General features: G+C 39.9%; 3 protein-coding genes across 4 annotated transcripts; 1 reads left to right on the forward strand and 2 right to left on the reverse strand.

Moving 5' to 3' along the window:
• The first annotated feature begins 2051 nt into the window (after positions 1–2051).
• LOC119028513 (cornifelin-like) lies at positions 2052–4471 on the forward strand. 2 transcript variants are annotated; one of them, XM_037114616.1, is made up of 4 exons: positions 2052–2148; positions 3576–3684; positions 3781–3968; positions 4071–4471. In XM_037114616.1, the coding sequence occupies exons 2-4, from the start codon at positions 3618–3620 to the stop codon at positions 4281–4283; spliced, it is 468 nt and encodes a 155-aa protein (XP_036970511.1). In that variant the 5' UTR covers positions 2052–2148; positions 3576–3617; the 3' UTR covers positions 4284–4471. The 2 variants fall into 2 exon arrangements, with proteins under 2 accessions (XP_036970511.1, XP_036970512.1); XM_037114617.1 differs by lacking the exon at positions 2052–2148 and adding an exon at positions 2388–2458.
• Positions 4472–4975: 504 nt separating this feature from the next.
• On the reverse strand, positions 4976–9434 carry ttc4 (tetratricopeptide repeat domain 4). Its single transcript, XM_037114601.1, has 10 exons — positions 9142–9434; positions 8863–8980; positions 8603–8764; positions 7522–7599; positions 7245–7369; positions 7064–7150; positions 6652–6896; positions 6354–6438; positions 5931–6013; positions 4976–5425 (listed from the first exon to the last, which is right to left on the reverse strand). The coding sequence occupies exons 1-10, from the start codon at positions 9250–9252 to the stop codon at positions 5326–5328; spliced, it is 1194 nt and encodes a 397-aa protein (XP_036970496.1). The 5' UTR covers positions 9253–9434; the 3' UTR covers positions 4976–5325.
• Positions 9435–9921: 487 nt separating this feature from the next.
• pars2 (prolyl-tRNA synthetase 2, mitochondrial) lies at positions 9922–13658 on the reverse strand. The gene is made up of 4 exons (XM_037114597.1): positions 13447–13658; positions 12309–12645; positions 11467–11712; positions 9922–11389 (listed from the first exon to the last, which is right to left on the reverse strand). The coding sequence occupies exons 2-4, from the start codon at positions 12630–12632 to the stop codon at positions 10508–10510; spliced, it is 1452 nt and encodes a 483-aa protein (XP_036970492.1). The 5' UTR covers positions 12633–12645; positions 13447–13658; the 3' UTR covers positions 9922–10507.
• Between the last annotated feature and the right edge of the window lie 4074 nt (positions 13659–17732).

The raw sequence follows: 17732 nt of genomic DNA on the forward strand, positions 1-17732 counted from the left end.
AATGGGAAAAGCCATTAGGGAGCGCTACTGAGCTGTTGTGCCACACGAGGGCAGTCGTGGTATCAAATTAAACTACTTTTGAGTTTGAATCTATGTGCCAAATTTGGTGAGTCTGTAATGTGATGGAAAAATTCCTTTTCATTATGGGTTGATGAATTTTGAACTATTTTGTTGAATATGATTTCTTAAAAACATTTATCTAACTTGCTTCATGTGACTGCAAATGTATGAACACCTAACCTCTGCCCTATATGATTGGAGTAGAGTCACAAACCAGCCAAAACTCAGATAGAAAGTCGCCTTCTTGTCTCATGTTTTATGTCTGATAATTTTATGCTTCACACAGAGTCCCAGGTCATGCGTCATGAAGTTTTAACTTTATGTCTTGTGTGGATGAGAAGCCTGTCTGACTGGGATAGCCGTATGTACGTATGTGTGTAGCTTAATCACTGCTGGCACTGAGAGTGCTTGTCTCTTCCCCTGACCTTGTTGATATCTGTGTATAAATTGTGAACACTCCTTTACTCTGGGCTCATTCACTCAGCTCATGGAATTTGACTGTGTGGTGAGTCCATCTGCAGATGGTTGGATTAAACTTACCGTAAAGACAGATCTGACTTTACTCTTTTATTGACAGAAATTTCCACCACAGTAAACAGCCAAAAGTCCTCTAAACAGTGTCAGCAAAATGAAAATCGGCGCCTGCCATTAAAGATGGCCGACTTCCTGTTGGAGCAAATTAATTCCTGGTGAAATGATGAGTCCTGCAAATTTTATGAGGATCAAAGAAGGTTTTTGGTCAAATGACCCAGCGTTAGGCGGGACTATGGAGTCCCCTGGCCACATCCACACCCAATCATGCTGAATCATAACATCTTTCACTAGATGTGACGCGTGTGCAGAATTTTGGGGTATGTTCAGGCCGCCAAACATGCGCTTCTTTCTTCAGAAGTAAATTTTGGACTTACAGAAATAACAGGGTCCTCGCACTGATAGTGACTGGGCACTGAATACACATTATACCTGACTGAAATCAAAACCTCCACACCAAAAATCGACTGAATTCATTAGTGCCTGAATCTTTTATCTGCTGCTGTTCTCAGCTGCAGCCTGGAGCCCCTGCAGAGAAACATGCAAGACGTACACATGATTGTTTCAACTTTATTCTAAGCAGTGTTTTACTTTTTATTCTAACATACTACATTTTATAACACATCTATTGTCATATTGTTGCTGCATGAAGAAAAACCTGTATGTTTATTTATCATACCTCTGATCAAGGCTTCCAGGTGGTCTGGTTTGATCTTCCTTGCAGCTGCAGCATCACTGAAGGCAGAGCGCATGTTACCTGTGTGATATGAACCAGAAAAAAGTCCAAAACAGAAAGTGTCCACCCCCTTGCTTTTAAAGGTGGCTGCAAACACAGCCGCAACAAAGGGCACTGAGTTTGATGTTGTGTGAGCAGTCAGCCTTCGTATTCGCTGAAGATTTTGTGCTGAAGCCAAAATATAGCATAGCGCAAGCAAGGTTTACAGTTATTACGTTGTTATTAGAGCTAGACCATTATGCAGTGGTCCGGTTCCTTTGCGGATGTTGACATTGTGTTAGTTATCAAAAAAAAAAAAAAAAAAAAAATATTGGAAAAAATTGTGATCTCAATATATCAGCTGGTACATACACATTTTTTGTAGTGATCTTGCAAATGTGATTATCTTACACTCGTGATGACATATGATGGAGGCAGGATATATACAGTTTAATAATATACTTTACTGTCTAAAATGGAATCAGTGCATTGAAATCATCAACTTTAGGCATTGAATCCTGGGAAACACCCTGCAGTCGCCTCTGGCCTGCAGATCCATCACATAAGAGCGAAGGTTTTCCTCTGAAATTTATGCTATTTTCAACTAAGTCTGGTCAGTTTTGGGACATGTAAACCTTGTATGTTCCTGTATGGATTGGATGTAGTGATCATAGAGCAATGGTTATACTATTCTTAGCCTATGATTTGGATGCAAATTGATTCAGGTGTGGCCGCATTAGTAGCACTCATCCATCTGACCTGCATAAAATGCCACTCATCCAAAGCAGGTTCTTTCATACATTCACAGCTTCAGAGCCTTCGAGGTTGTCCATCTCAGTCAGGTAAGACCTTTAAATTAGCTTCTTTGCTGTCATCCCCACAGTTAAATCAGAGTTTTATCTGATATGTTGTATTTTTCAATTTCTTTTTATAAATCATATTAATCTCACCACAAAAAGAAGCATCCTGGGTATGAAGAAGTTTGTATGAGTATATAATGATGACTCTGAGTATCTTCAGTACATTGAAACATAGAAACACAATCAGAAGGTGTCAGAATTGATCAAAATGACAGATTTTTTGAACGAGATCTGTGTCTCTTGTTGGATCTGCAATGTCAGAGCACGTATAATAAATCCAGTGACTAAGAAGGTTAGGTGCAGTCTACAGACTTCACATTGACATTTCAGGTGCTATTTGTACAAATTGTATGTAATACTCATTCCCTACTTGTCAAACACTGACACATTATGATTGTAGGTCAGGCTGGCCACCATCCCAATGTGTCAGTGTTTGACGATCCAGGACTGAGACTCAAAAATCATCTTTCTTACAAAAAGCACCTTTTTAATGCAGTTTGCAGTGCAATTAAAAAAAATATTCTAATTAAAAATACATATCTTATGTTATTTCAGTGTCTCTCAGTATTATGCTTGTACTTATGGAATTCATCTAACCTATTGTTATTTACCAAAGGCTATCATTTGGTTACATATAACTACATATTTTAGCCTCTCAGCAGTAAGTTTATGCTGTTTATCACATTTGGTATCAGTTTGGGACTGTTTGTTATATGGTGGTCATGTGTCGGTCTAAATTAAACACATATTACAATATGTTAAACAACATTATTGCCACAAGTAAGAGTAACTTCCTTTGCCCTGAATGAAAACCACTGACCATATCAAATAGTGGACGGAGCCACATTCGCTCATTGATCTAATACACAGGTGTCTGTCCCTCCACTCTGATTCTATCAGCACAGCGTGTTGCTACCTGTCAGGTGAAGCTGCCACACCCTGAGTATAACCTTAAGTCTTAATATGATTTATACGATCCAGTTAAATAAAAATTCACTGGTCCTACAGTTGTTGTGAAGGGTTAGGTTAAGTATAGAAACCAAATTGTTTCCTGTGCCAGGCAGCAAACTGTTTATTTCTGGTGTAATTTTGGACATTTTATGGGCTTTTCTGGGGTTTGACTCTCCTTTGCAGCCAGCTTCAAGTGGCCGTCTGAGGACCTGCAGTTTTTGGTACTTCCACATGGGCCTCAAGTCTTAGAGCCTCAAATGGCCTCTGCATTTAACACATAAACAAAAAAGTAGCTATTTATTAAAAAAATATTTGTATTTATGTATAGCATAATAGCTGTCACTATTTCAAATGTTCTTCTTCTCATTAAAAAGCTTTGCAACAAGGTTCCTGGAAGAGGACTGGCTTCTACTGAATAAGGATTTCATGCTTTTGCTCTCACGTCGCTGCGTTAACAGGTTCGTTGTTCACCATCTGCAGCTAAAGTTGTCCAACAACCAATGGCAGATAATCACCCCACAGACTGGAAGACTGGTCTCTTTGACTGCTTTGAGGACGCCAGCACTTGTAAGGCTCACTAATTTGACCAATTCAAATGTTTTGGATTAGAAGACTTCTTTAGAAATGCAAGGCCACTTGCTGGTATATCTTTATCATTTTCAGGCTGCTATGGTTTCTGGTGCTGTCCTTTCTTGGCTTGCACAGTATCGGGAAGATTTGGAGAGAACACGTGTCTCCCATTGTGCGACATCATCAGCCCTGCCATACTAACAGCCGGCGGGATACCAGTGGTTGTTCCTCCAGCAGTCTTGTCTCTAAGGAATGCCATTCGACACAAATATAACATCAAGGTGTGATTGATGTAAAGTTCGTGTACAGAATTTCAAGTTGAATAAAAGTGAAACGCTGTCAAATTTAAAACTTTTAACATTTTTCTCTTGGTTTCTCCGCAGGGTTCTCTCTTGAAGGACATCGGTGTTTCCTGTTTCTGCATTTGGTGCTCCTGGTGTCAGATGCACCGTGAGTTAAAACATCGCAACCAAGCCCCCACCACCGTCATCAATGTGCAGACAACCAACATCAACTTACAGCCTAATCCAGTGATGATGGCTCCAGCACCAGTTGCGTATGTGAGCCAACCAGGCGTCTTCATGGCGGTACGCTGACCGTCGTGGCTCGTCATTGGTCTGTTGTGTTTGACGAAAATGTGATCATGCTACTGTTTGTGTCACATATGAAGACACTTTGTGTGACTTGTAATAATCGTGACAATTCTAGCCTGATTAATCCCCAATGATAAGCCTCATTTGACCTCAAGATAAAGTTACAAATGAAAATGTGTTACTTAAAAGGTCCACTGCGTAGGATTTTGATTAATCCATTTTGGGCAACTGTAGAAACATGGTTGTGTCAATGGGAGATCCCAATAGATAAAGTAGTAACGTCTAAATTAGAGTGAAGAGAATATTCATTTTGATTACGGTTTCTCGTAATATTTAATTCTTGTTTCCTTTTCCATATCTAACTCATTTAGAGCCAGTGTGTTTTTTTCTCACTGTGGTAAAAATCATTTACAGACTGCTTGTATATGACTGAAACGACAGGTTTGGATCATTTATGTTTTTTTTTGTTGTTTTGTTTTTAAGATTATACCTCAGAGAAACAAATAAACTCGTAAATCACTTGAGTTGATCTGTTTTTACAAACAGTTCTCGCATGACACGTAATGAGACTACGCACAACAAGCCAAGGGCAGTCTTTCCTGTTCATCTCTCTTTCACTTTACTTTCACTTTTGCTCCCTGCTTCACTCGATTTCCCCCTCCTGCTCCATCGCTCATTAAAAAGGGATAAAGGAAAACTGTGTCATCATATTTATTCATAATGATCAAAGGCAAATTCCATGCAAAAAGACCGGGCAGGCAGGTCTAACAGCCAACCACTTACATCACTTGTTTATACCTTAAATGTTCTTCTTTCCATTAATCATGTAATTTAATAAAAATTGCATTCACACAATTGTCAGTCTGCAGTGTATGTCTGTACAAAAAGAAAGAATCCACACGGATTACTTCTAGAAATGTCATTTGTTTTATATTCATTTACATTGATATTTGGTGTCACACTGCGCGTCCTCCTCTTGGCCAGGGTGTCTTTTTTCCATAACAAGGTCAGAGGAATCTGTGTATGTGTTTGAGGGCCATTGTTTTTACAATCCTCGTACTTTTCTCCCTGTTAAAAACTGCTTCCAGAATGAGGAACCCTTTACAAGAACGATGAAACTTGGAGTGCCTGCCTTGACAAAAAACCTGTTAACACACAGACACAAATGTATGGAGGAAGTTCATTTCCATCAAATGAGTACATGCAAATGAGTAAATGCAAATGTACAAGGAAACTTTGGCAAAGGTGGACAAATATTTTCTGTGACAGATAATATCTCAGAGGAGTGTATTACATATAGGTTACTACACTGCTTACAACGTCAACACCTGGAATGATGATGAACCAGTATGTCACTTAAATAAAGTGCCACTGCTTACCTGAAACACAGACGGCTGGCGGCAGGGAAAGATTTCACAAGTAATTTACATGTCTAACTGAGTTATTTGTCTATTTCTCTATATGTGTCATTGAATAAAGAAGACTGTTATGAGCCTCCGTAATTCACCAGTTATAATAACGGCAAAAATAATGGTATTAAGGAGACAAATACAAGCTTTTGCCAGCCAGTCAAAATGAAGAAATGTTGGTGGCCATGGTCTAAATTTAAAAAAAAAAAAAAAAAACACTGGATGGAAACAGGACTCTCACCTTTTATGCTGCAACACTTTTAAAAGTGGCGTTTCTGGGTTTACGTTGTAGAATGTCTCCTCATGCTCATCTTCAAAGTAGAGCTGAAAAGTGGGGCAAATGTTGTTAATAAGGATTAGAAATCAATGAATGTCATTTATTGATAGCACTGCCATGTTATCAGTGATGACACATAATCACTTTTTGACATGTTTGCTCTTGATTACTGTATAATCAGAATATGATAGCTGAAAACTATAAATGTTTAATAGCTCACACCTAATAAGTACATTACTTCACAAGAGTAAGGATGCATAACAAATATTAAGTAATAAAAAACATACAATATGTTAAAGAATCATATTGATATTATTTGAACAGAATGTGTTTGCAATGTGAGTCACTATTTCTTGTGGTTAAATTTCTTCATTTTTGCCTACAAACCTGCAAATTTTGTGGGTGGTATTTTCTGTCTGTGTCCCACGGTGGGAGTTCTTCTCCAAACATGACCGCCAGGTGATCTATGAAACTGAAACATAAAGAAGATAAATAAGTGATTCTGCTCCTCTGTATCTGATTAAAAACACATAAAACTCCAAATGTCTTTATTCAGTCAAATGAAATGGAGATACGTTGGCATGAGGAGTATCCAGATAATCTAGTTAAACTTCATCTTCGTTACAACAAGCACAAAAACACACAAAATCAAGATGTATTCAGAACTGGACAAGAAGAAGATTACCAGCTGTTCTCACAGAACGCAGAGATGAAATCAGTCTGCTGGTGTTCAGGATAGAGGAAGAGAACCGGCCACTGGAGGAGGCCCTGCTCGTCCTGGTGGACCTGAGCCCCCGTGACCTCTTTACAGCTGAGGCCGTCCAGGCTCAGCTCTGATATCGCTGCCGAGGAGCCATCAGCCTCATCTTCCTCACTGTCTGAACCACGCTGAGCAGACTTCACAGGCTGCAGGAGCTTGATGCCTCGAGCCTGCATGAAAGACACAAAAATGTAGAATTACTAGAAAAGAGTAATAAAAAGACCTGACATCATGTTAACTTACACCTGACCTGAAGTTTATAATGTACAGTATACACTTTGATTGCACAGGTTTGATGCTTAACTGAGATCAAGTTAATTTTCATTAGGATGCTCACCTTAATAGCAGCCAGTAGAGCTTCTTTCTCACCATGCAGCTTCTTCTCTTTGGCCTTGGCCTTCCTGGCGTCTCTTTCTTTTGCTCGCTGAGGCAAGAACAAAATATACATACATACATAATGCCTGACTGAAATCAAAACCTCCACACCGAAAATCAACTGAATTCATTAGTGCCTGAACCTTTTGTTTATCTGCTGCTGCTCTCAGCTCCAGCAGCTTCTTGTCAGTGGGATGCGCCTTGAGCCCCTCATCACACCACTGGATGGCCTCTGCATAGAGACGCAGCACCGTGCAACACTGAACACCTGCAGAGAAACATACAAGACGTACACATGATTGTTTTTAACTTCATTCTAAGCAGTGTTTTACTTTCTATTCTAACATATTACATTTTATAACACATTTATTGTCATATTGTTGCTGCATGATAAAAAACCTGTATGTTTATTTATCATACCTCTGATCAAGGCTTTCAGGTGGTCTGGTTTGATCTTCCTTGCAGCTGCAGCATCATTCAAGGCAGAGCGCATGTTACCTGTGTGATATGAACCAGAGAAAATGAAGACCAAAATAGAAGGTTTCCACCCCCTTGCGTTTAACGGTGGTACTGCAGCTGCAGCAAACACAGCCACAACAAAGGGCACTGAGTTTCATTATTCATTCAGTGTATAATGCTGTTGTGTGAGCAGTCAGCCTTCATATTCGCTGAAGATTTTGTGCTGAGGACAAAATATAGCATAGCGCAAGCAAGGTTTACACGGACGCCAGTGGTTTCAGACTGGTATTACACTGGTATCCGGGATACCTCTGTGGATACCGCTATTTTATTTACCAAGCCCCTGTGACAAAACCATGTGATGGAGGCAGGACACATTACAGTTAACAATAAACTTTACTCACTAAAATGGATTTAGTGAACTGAAATAGTAAACTTTAGACAAAGTTGTCAAGTCGTCACCCCAAACACTGTTTTTTGCACCATGTTCGGCAACATACTGAAGACACGAACACCGACACAGATCGATCTGTGATACCGATATATCGGCAGCAGCACCTAATGTAGATGCACCCAGTAACAGGTATTAATTTAATTTCTTAACAAATGATATCAATTACAATAAATGTGAATAAAAGGAACAGATAAATGTGTGTTCTTCATCATAATCACAGCACATGCAACAAGAAATTGCAAACCTCAGAAAGATTTTTACAGGCTACATTTCTATTTAATCAGAAGTGGCTAGATTTCGGGCACACCGGTGTGAACAATGACAATCTTTTGTCATACCTGACAGATATTTGGGCTCATTTGCAACCAAAACAGTTGCACCCTGGAGCCCTGCATTGTTCTACAGCCATTATATTGTGCATTCAACATTTACTTCACAATGAGAAGCAAAAACAAGCTGTGTCTGAATCTTTGTAAGCCACCCTATAATGTATGTGCATTACAATCCTTACTCAAGGTGCCAGCAGTACATCTTCATTTTAAAAAGCTGCTAATGTATCTGTATGGCATTTAAACATGAGGTCGGTACCCAGGTGGAAGTGTGCTGCAGCCCGGTTGGTGAGGAGAACCGTGTCGATTTCCTGGTCACCACACTTCTTCTTCAGACCTGCTGTGTAGCACAGTATGGCCTTTTCGTAGCTCTTCTCTTTGAAAAACGCATTCCCCTCATCTTTCAGGCTCTTTGCTATTTCTGAGGAGGAATGAGACACGTGAGGTCATTACGAGCTGAAGACCAGGACAACTCCAGCAGGTGTTTCCACAGATTATAATACCCGGTGGTCCAGCTACCTTCGGGGGTTCGGTCTTCATCGTGGATGATGGCCTGTAGACAAGCTAGTTCTGGGTACTTCTGTGGGTCAATCTCTTCAGGGGCTTTTTTCATGAACATGGGAACTTTATCAAACTCCTGAATGTGACAGAAACAGAGGAATGACAGCGGGTGGACGGAAACTGACTTCTGGCTCACCGGTTAGCCTGCTAGCTTAAAACCAGCAGCACTGACGTAAACACAGCCCAGTTCAGTAGAAATAACTTCCTAGCTAATGTTGCCGACAGACAGCTTCTTACCTCTTCCCAGTTGTTTTCAGAGAAGGCATTTTTATATCTCTGCGTCTTGAATTTGTCCATGAACTCGTCCATGCCGTCGTCGCTCTCATACTGCCCCTCTGTGGACGCCATATTTATTCGAAGACTTTATACTTTAGAGACTTTTTGAAGTTTATATATGTGATATAAAGTATAACAGCTTATTGCCACCAGCCCATCAGAGGTACAGGCGTCACGTTCTCTAGAAGTTACCCAGCTCCTTGTTTACACATGTACATGTGCGGTACAACGTCAATTGAAATCCGTGCGGAAACACAGTAATAGTATATTAGTTCCGCCACTTTCGGGACCACAGATGCTGTCAGAAATGGAAAATAACTACATACATTTACAAAGTACTGTAGCCTACTGACATGCAATTAATTATAGTGTTTATGCAGGTAAGATTTTATACACAGCTATTTTATTAAACATGATGAACTGTCATTAACGAAACTACACACAGGATATAATGAGTCAACATTAAAAATGCATTCCTGCATTAAGGTAACAGTGATGACATTTTAAATAAAAGAAGTCCCTTAAACATGGCAAATTTGCGTAATGACACGTTTACAAGACTTTTATTTGTAATGCTGTGCGTTTCATTTTGCAGTATTGGCACTTGTGCTTGAGATCTTATGACTTCGTCCACCACTGACAATGGTTATGTGATGTGGAAGCAGTAGAAACAGCCTGTACCATTTGATGGTACCTGATTTTCTCCAGTGATGTGCTAAATGCTCTTACTACGTTTAAGAATATGAATATGGAAATATTGTAAATGTTAAGATTTTATTCACACGTCAGTTAAAGGCAATGTGATGCATTGTTAACTTCAATAAAATGAACTATTACCAGTTACAATAAAATGTTGCTATGTGACTGATATTAATAAGAATATTTATAATAACTGTTTGACACTGTATACCATGATGCTGTGGAACCGGGATATCTTTTTGAGATGGTTGTACAATGTGAATTTCATACTGCTAACCCGAACTAAAACACAACAGCAAATGGTCATTATTTCTGTTCATCTCAGTTGGCTCATGTTTTTATTTGCATGGGAACATGAAAGGCTGTAACAAAGACAACTGTGACATTCCTGTGTTTTACATCATGTAAACCAAAAGCAACTGAATACTCTCAGGTCCATTATCGAGCGTTGTGACAGTAAGTCTATGCCATACCAACAACCACTCCTCTTATTGGCATGAAACAAAATTTATACAAACATGCAAAATTTATAACTTTGACCTCACCTAACCATCACCTCACTGACATTTTGCTTGATACAAAGAACCCACAAACCTAAAATATATATGTCCACATTCAGAGGTGTGACTCATACAGTTTCCACTCTTCCCAGAAGATCTAACAGTCCATCTTTACTGAGAAACATCGTCTCACCTGTCTGCTGACAGATTACCTCAAACCTGGGGGTTTCCTCTAGAGCTCCCTGTCCTGCTACAATAACATAAGGGTAGCCCAGTTTGCTGGCGTCTTTAAGCCTCTTTCCAATGGTCATCTGTGTACGGTCATCAAGAACAACTTCACCTCTTAAACCAGGCAGTGTCTCTCCCAAAGTGTGCACCAGTTCCTCAGCCAAGACTGCTGCCTTGTCCACCTTACTGCCTTTCTTTGGGGGTAAAACACACACCTGGTAAGGTGCAAGAAGGCCTGGCCAGCGGATCTCCTCTTCTGTGGACATCACCTCAATGGCTGCAGCGAGAATTCGGGTTACACCAAGACCATAGCAGCCCATCTCTGCAACCTCAGACTTGTTCTGGGAATTGCTGAAGGTGGCATTGAATATTTGAGAGTACTTTTTACCCAGGTAAAATGTGTGTCCGACCTCTATACCCCTCGACTCCACCAGTGTGCCAGTGTTACACTGCGGGCAGTCAGTTCTCTTGGATGACATGGTCTCTACGTTAGCAGAGAAGGAGCAGTTCCCACAGACAAAAAGCCGGTCCTCCCCGATGTCTGCTGGCAGCTGGAACTCGTGGGAGAGTTTACCGCCAATGTTGCCCGTGTCCGCCTGCACCTGAACACATCGCAGACCCAGCCGGGCAAAGAGCCTGGTGTATGCCTGACACACTGATTCGTAGGTCTGGTAAGCTGCTTCTTCACTCACATCAAACGAGTACATGTCTTTCATGTAGAACTCCCTCCCTCGTAGCAGGCCGAACCTCGGCTTTGGTTCGTCTCTGAATTTGCGAGTGATCTGTTGTTGAATAAAAGATATTGTAACATTGCAGCTCATTACACCAAATGCACTCATGTTAACAGGGTAAAAGCTACCTGATACAGAAGCAGAGGCAACAGTCTGTGGGAAAGAGTCGTCTGGTGGGCGACCAGAGTCGTCACGGCCTCCTCATGTGTGGGAGCCAAGCAGTAGTCTCCTCCGTGGCGGTCCTTCAGGCGGAGGAGCTCCTTTCCCATCAAGTCCCAGCGCTCACTGTTTTTCCAGAGCTCAGCTGAGCACAAACTGGGCATGTCCAGCTTCTGCCCACCAATTCCCTGCATCTCTTGGTCGATGACTCTCATCTGTTGGTTTAAGACACCAGTTGTTAAGGTTTTTTAGGATCAAAATGCTAATGCTTTTCATATGAATCACTAAACAATCAGAATTTGGAAAATTATGTAATAAGTTAATCTGAAAAGAAAATATTTCTCCAACTGTTAGCTTTGTTTTAAGGGTGACAATCCAGATAAACTGGGGACTTTTAGCTCTACTATGAAGAAACCATATAAACCATATGCATACGAGTTATTGTACATTATACACCATTAACTTCCTAAAGTGGTTTGCTAGTGTTTTAAATAAAAGAAAAGTATTGATGAAAAGGCAGCTAAATCTAGACAAAAACATACATTTCAGAAGCAGGAAGCTGAATTATCAAATTATCCATAAAAAAAACAAAAACAAATTGTCCAGGTGAAAAAAAGTCTCAATAGAAAGTAAAATAGCTCTGAAAAACCAAATCAATTGACTCTTGTATGGTTCTTTTCTATTTTTCTTGACATATCCTGGTTATAGATTCATGCCAGAAAAATCTCTTCAGAGAATATTTTTTATCAAAGTATTGCTTTGTCGTCACCATGCTTACTTGACATAATAATTCCTTAAAAGCTCGTCTTACCAGCTTCTCCATGGAGCGGACGGTGGCAGGAAGGTAATAGTAACAACCCGGGTTGGATGGATGGATGAGCCCGGCCTTCTGCATGAGCCTCTGGCTCTTACAAGTCATCTCTCCTTTCAGCAGGGTGTCCTGCTGCATATCACGCAGGCTTGCAGGCTGGTACAAGCGGGAAACCAGGAGTGTGGGTCTGATATGTCTGGAGCTGGTGGAGGCAGGGACGGCGGTAGGCTCAGCACACCCTGAATGGCTCCTCATGGGAAGCACTGCAGTTCTGTGAATCCGCTGGAAGACTCTCGGCCAAATCTGATTCATTATGGGCTCCATGGTGTTTCCAGACCTACCAGATGAGACATAACAGTTGGAGCTAAAACAAGTAGTCGTTGATTGGAAATGAATTCCCTGTCATTCATTTTATCACTGCCATCTATTAATTTGATAATTGCCTCAAGTTTTTCAGTGCAAATGTCAAACATCTTCTGCTTTGAGCTTCTCAGTAGTGAGCAGGTCATAAATACAGTGTGCATGCAGTGTATTTACAAATGTGAGGTAAATCTACTACACTTGTTCCAATTTTTCCACGTTAAATTCTCCTGTCCTTCATTTCACAGTGAAATATGTTACTTTACACATTGTTAACACTCATTGGACATACATGAGTATTTTTAATGCTTTTACTAATAACATAGGTCTGTTATACTGAAGACCCACAACTTAAACACAAGTGGCCTAAAGAATCTGAGTAGTTTTTCCACCACTGACATAGATATGTGCATGAAATAAGTAACACATTACAGGAGATTAAATCATAACCGTTGCACACAAGAGGTAGACTGGTCGTCAAGGTCGCCACAACTCAGGTAGCCAACTTCACTTACAGACAGAAAACAACAACAACAACAACAACAGATTTAGCTCTTAGAATAACGTTGAGCCACATGTGCACAACATGAATCCAGATTGTTCCATGGATGAAGTGTAGATGCCACTGACAGACGTCCTGTGTGTCCACATCAGTGACAGCTCAGAGACCAATGTTGCTCTGCTCTTCAGTTTAGCAGGTGAGCTAGCCAAGGTTAGCTTCCTCAGTTAGCACACAACAACGTTTATCACGAACTCACAACAGCAACACAGAACTTACCTCGGGGTCGTCAGCTGCCGCTGTTCCGAGTAGATAACCAGTACGAATGAGCCAGAGTTATATTTCTGTGAAGTTGACCAGCTTAAAAAGCAAAGGCGTCTCCAACATGCTGGATGTCTTCCTCGGCTGCAGACCCGGAGCTCATCGCTTCAGCGGCACACCGCCACCTGCAGGCCTGGAGGAGTAACGACGCAGAGGCAGAGAGGAGGACCACAGTCCTCTGATGGTCCTGCCGAAGAATCAGTGAGAGACAGAAACTACACCGACAAACTATGACAAGAAAATTATTTGGTTATATTGTTTGTTTGTAAGCCTATTAATGATATCTGTTTAACTGCATAGGTTGTGAATTGTTATTATGTAGCCCACTGTATGTTTAAATCATATATACAAGTTATATATTCTAATTCTCCAAAAAAAGATTATTATAATATAATATAATATAATATAATATTAGAATAACGTTACATCATAATATAAGGTGTTGGTTAGAATGTGTGGACTTGCTGTAGTCATGGGATGTCCATCTCTGTCCAGCAGATCTGGAAAAATAAAAATAGTTTTATGGGCATGAAGAAAAACATATTGTTACGAAATCCATTTGGGCCTCATACATTCGTCAATATATTGGGTCAACATTTGTCACAGTAGAGTGGTGTTTGATCTCCTTTGCAGCTATATATCATTCATGTTATATTAATTAAATTATACTAATGATATGAACTTTTACATTTAAAAGTTGCAATCTTTCAACAATCAGAATGACATTTTCTCTAAGCAGCATTTAAAGCCAAAATAGTTTCTACAGTGTCCTGTTTTGTCAAAGTTGGATTTAGACTTTATTGCGGTGAAAACAGGAAATGTTTGCTGTGAAAGGGAAAGACAGATGTCCTGTAAACACATTTAATGAGTCATTTGCTGCTGGTGTTACTTCATTTCCTCGCAGAGTCATGCTATGGATTTGCACACCAGTTACATAACATTTTCCACAAATCAGTTCATTCACGTAGCCTTTTTGTTGCACGGTTTCATCAAAACGCTTTTCCTTTCAATTTCCCACCTGATATATCAAACTCTTCTCCCATCAGTGACAAAAACAAAACCTCTTGATTTACATATCGTTTTCAAGCTGCAGTCAGCAAAAGGTAATATCATCTCCCAAACAGAAAACAGGATTGTAACCTGTATTTTAACGTACAATCTCAGGTTATAATGTGTTTGTTTTATAACGTTATTGGCTGTTCAAGGCACCAGTCAAGTAAAACAACCTGACGTCCTCTGTTATGATTAGAATGAGAGGCAGATAAATGGTTTCTCTTTGAATGTACATGTGAGCTCTGCACATCTGTAATGCATCTACAGCGAAATATGGATATGGCTGCAGTAAGAATACAGTAAAAAAAAAAAAAAAGGTAATTACAGTCAATTTAAAGCAGTATACAATAATTAATTCATATATGGAAATCACAGGAATGTATTGCTTCTATAACAAGACACAACGTTACTTTGAAAATATAGTATTTTGTGGTAGAATTACAGAACGATAATGTAATAATCATCTTTATTTATTGTAAATCAAACAAATTTACAGTGACAGGTCAGAAATGTACTGTGTTTTCATGGTAACCCAACCATTATGCTTATATCAATGTAAATAATTACTGTATCCTACAATGAATTCGCTACAATTATTAGCCCTTAACTTACCGTGAAATGAAATAAGTTTTACAGTGTATGTATGTAACTTTTGTGTTCTAAGGCAACACTACGGGTGAATATGTCAAAAAATATTAATCTAGAAGTGGACGTTAAATAAAAATATAATTGTGCAAAACACTTCCAGTAAAGGAAGCATTTAAAGACCAACAGAGGACAAAAACAGGAGAATAAGTAAAGAGAAGTGATTTTTATTACAACCAGACACAAATGACACTTTCCACCAGTCAGAACATGATTAAATACTTTATACACTGTTTTGGTGCAGCTGATGAGTTTTTATCGAACTCACTGAACTATCACAGGAAGTCTTTCCCTTTTGTTGACATGATGACTGTGTCTTCAGTCCGTGTTAATGCACTTTCTCTGGCTTTATAGCATTTTATGCGAGCAATTTGAAACCATTATTCCCTCAGTCAGTCAATGACAGACAGGCAGCTGATGGTCATCTCACAAGACAAACACAGCTGAGCGCAGAGTGTCCCTGTGGCTCCTCTCTCTCAGGTGGATGCTGCGGAGGACATCTTTCAGTCAGGCACACACGCACGCACACACGCACGCACGCGCACGCACACACACACACACACACACACACACACACACACACACACACACACGTATTCCCCAGCCAATTAGGTTTGTGTCTGTTTTGTCCTTTTATCTCGTTGTTCTCATTGTAAGATTTGGTTTTCAGAGACATGGACGACTGAATGTCTCCTTGAGATACCAACAATCCCATTAGGAGGCCTCTTATCTGCAAACATCACATTTGCCTGTTCGGCTTAATACTGAATGTAGAGTTGACATTTTTACAGTTGCAAAGACGCAGTTCAAGGTTTCAGGAAATCTGATCTTTTCTTAACCCTAGCTAAGCAGACGCAAATGCTTTAAAAAAAAAAAAAAAAAAAAAAAACACGGCAAAGTGCTCTCTATGGTAGATAAAACCTGATAAACTTCCCTCTGGGGATGATCTTCTAGTTGACTTTCAATGTATCACAACTTTCTGCGTGCTGTTGCCCCACCGCATTAAGCTGGGCCCCTTTTGTTTTTCCGCCTCAGCCCCTCAAACCTCCTGGCAGCCCACTGGCAGGGCTCCTGTCTTACTTTTTACACTGGTTGCACTGGTGCACCTCATTTTCTCTATTGGGTTAACTCGGTTGTAGCCTTGCATTTCAATTTACTTTCTTGACACATTATGTAAATGACTGTAAACAGGAATAAAAGTGCATATTAATGTTTCTCCTCATTTAAATCACAGTTACAACAAAATTGCAATAAATCAAAGTCAGAAGTTTAAACTTAGTGTTAAAATTCCACCGTGTTCCCCTGTCTTACATCTGGAAGAATTTCTGGATTTGTTTTGTTTTTGGGTGTTTTTTTTTTAAATCTGATCTGCTGAATATCAGGTGCACCAATGCAACTGATGAAAGATTTAGTCCACTTGATGCAGAGCCCCGCTCATGGTAGAAACAAATGCCAATAATATTTTTATTGAGGGTTTCTTGCACGTGGATCAGAATTCCAATTTCAATTTGGCTCTGTCTAGTGGGTTGTCTGAACAGGGCAATGTGGTCAACAGTGGTGATTTCTTAATGACAGTCTTTTTTTCCTGTATTTACACATTGATAGAATAAATCCTTCACATGTGACATTAACTGACGCAAAAGTTCTCCCCGGCTACAATCGCCGAGCATCGAATCTTCACAACACACCTTCATCTGAATTCTCAAATTCAGTCGTGACATTATGTCCTGACAGTCTGATGGAAAACATGTAGGAGCTTTGTAATTCGATCAAAACTAACAGCTTCCCACCATGATGGGAGGGAACCTTATCTGCTTCACTGCAGCTGCTGCTCAGTTTGCTGGAACCAAATATCTGTCACGCCACTGAAGAAACTACATGAATACTGTTCTCATTTGAATTCAAACACCAGTGATTTGGCTCAACATTTGGCATCAGTCAACAGGGTCAGATCACAGTTAGACATTAATTTAAGGGATAAACACAGCCTGGGTTTTTAGGTTCTGAGTCCTACTGGCAGATGACCTTACTCACCTGTTATTTAGGGGTTTTAAGGTAATATAAGGTCATTGTAATCTAGGTACTCTCAACCTCTCCAGGCCTCTGAGTCAGCAATCAGGGCGGTGGGTCGAAAAAGGTTCATGATGAGGAGAGGAGTCGCAGCTCTGATTGTAGCCATCAAAAGACACAGTTCAATGGCTAAAACCAGGGTTCAGTTTTATCAGTGCATACAGCAAAGATTAGAGTGCAGAAGATAAACCAGAGGACTGAGTTTCAACTTTAAAGAGAATGAAAGTAACTAGAAACTAAAGTCATCTGATAAATGTAGTGGAGCACAAAGTGCAATGTTTGCTGCTGAAACATAGCGAAGTTAAAGTATAAAGTGGCAGAAAATGGAAGTATGAAATACAAATACCTCAAAATTGTACTTAAGTACAGTACTTGCGTAAATGTATTAGTTACATCACCTCAAAAGAACCATGAACACGTTTATTGATTTTTTAACCCAACACTCAATGTCTTCTTACTAGCTTTTTGCAGAACTT

The sequence above is a fragment of the Acanthopagrus latus genome, chromosome 11 (genome assembly GCF_904848185.1).
Source record: "Acanthopagrus latus isolate v.2019 chromosome 11, fAcaLat1.1, whole genome shotgun sequence".
NCBI classification, from domain to species: Eukaryota; Metazoa; Chordata; class Actinopteri; order Spariformes; family Sparidae; genus Acanthopagrus; species Acanthopagrus latus.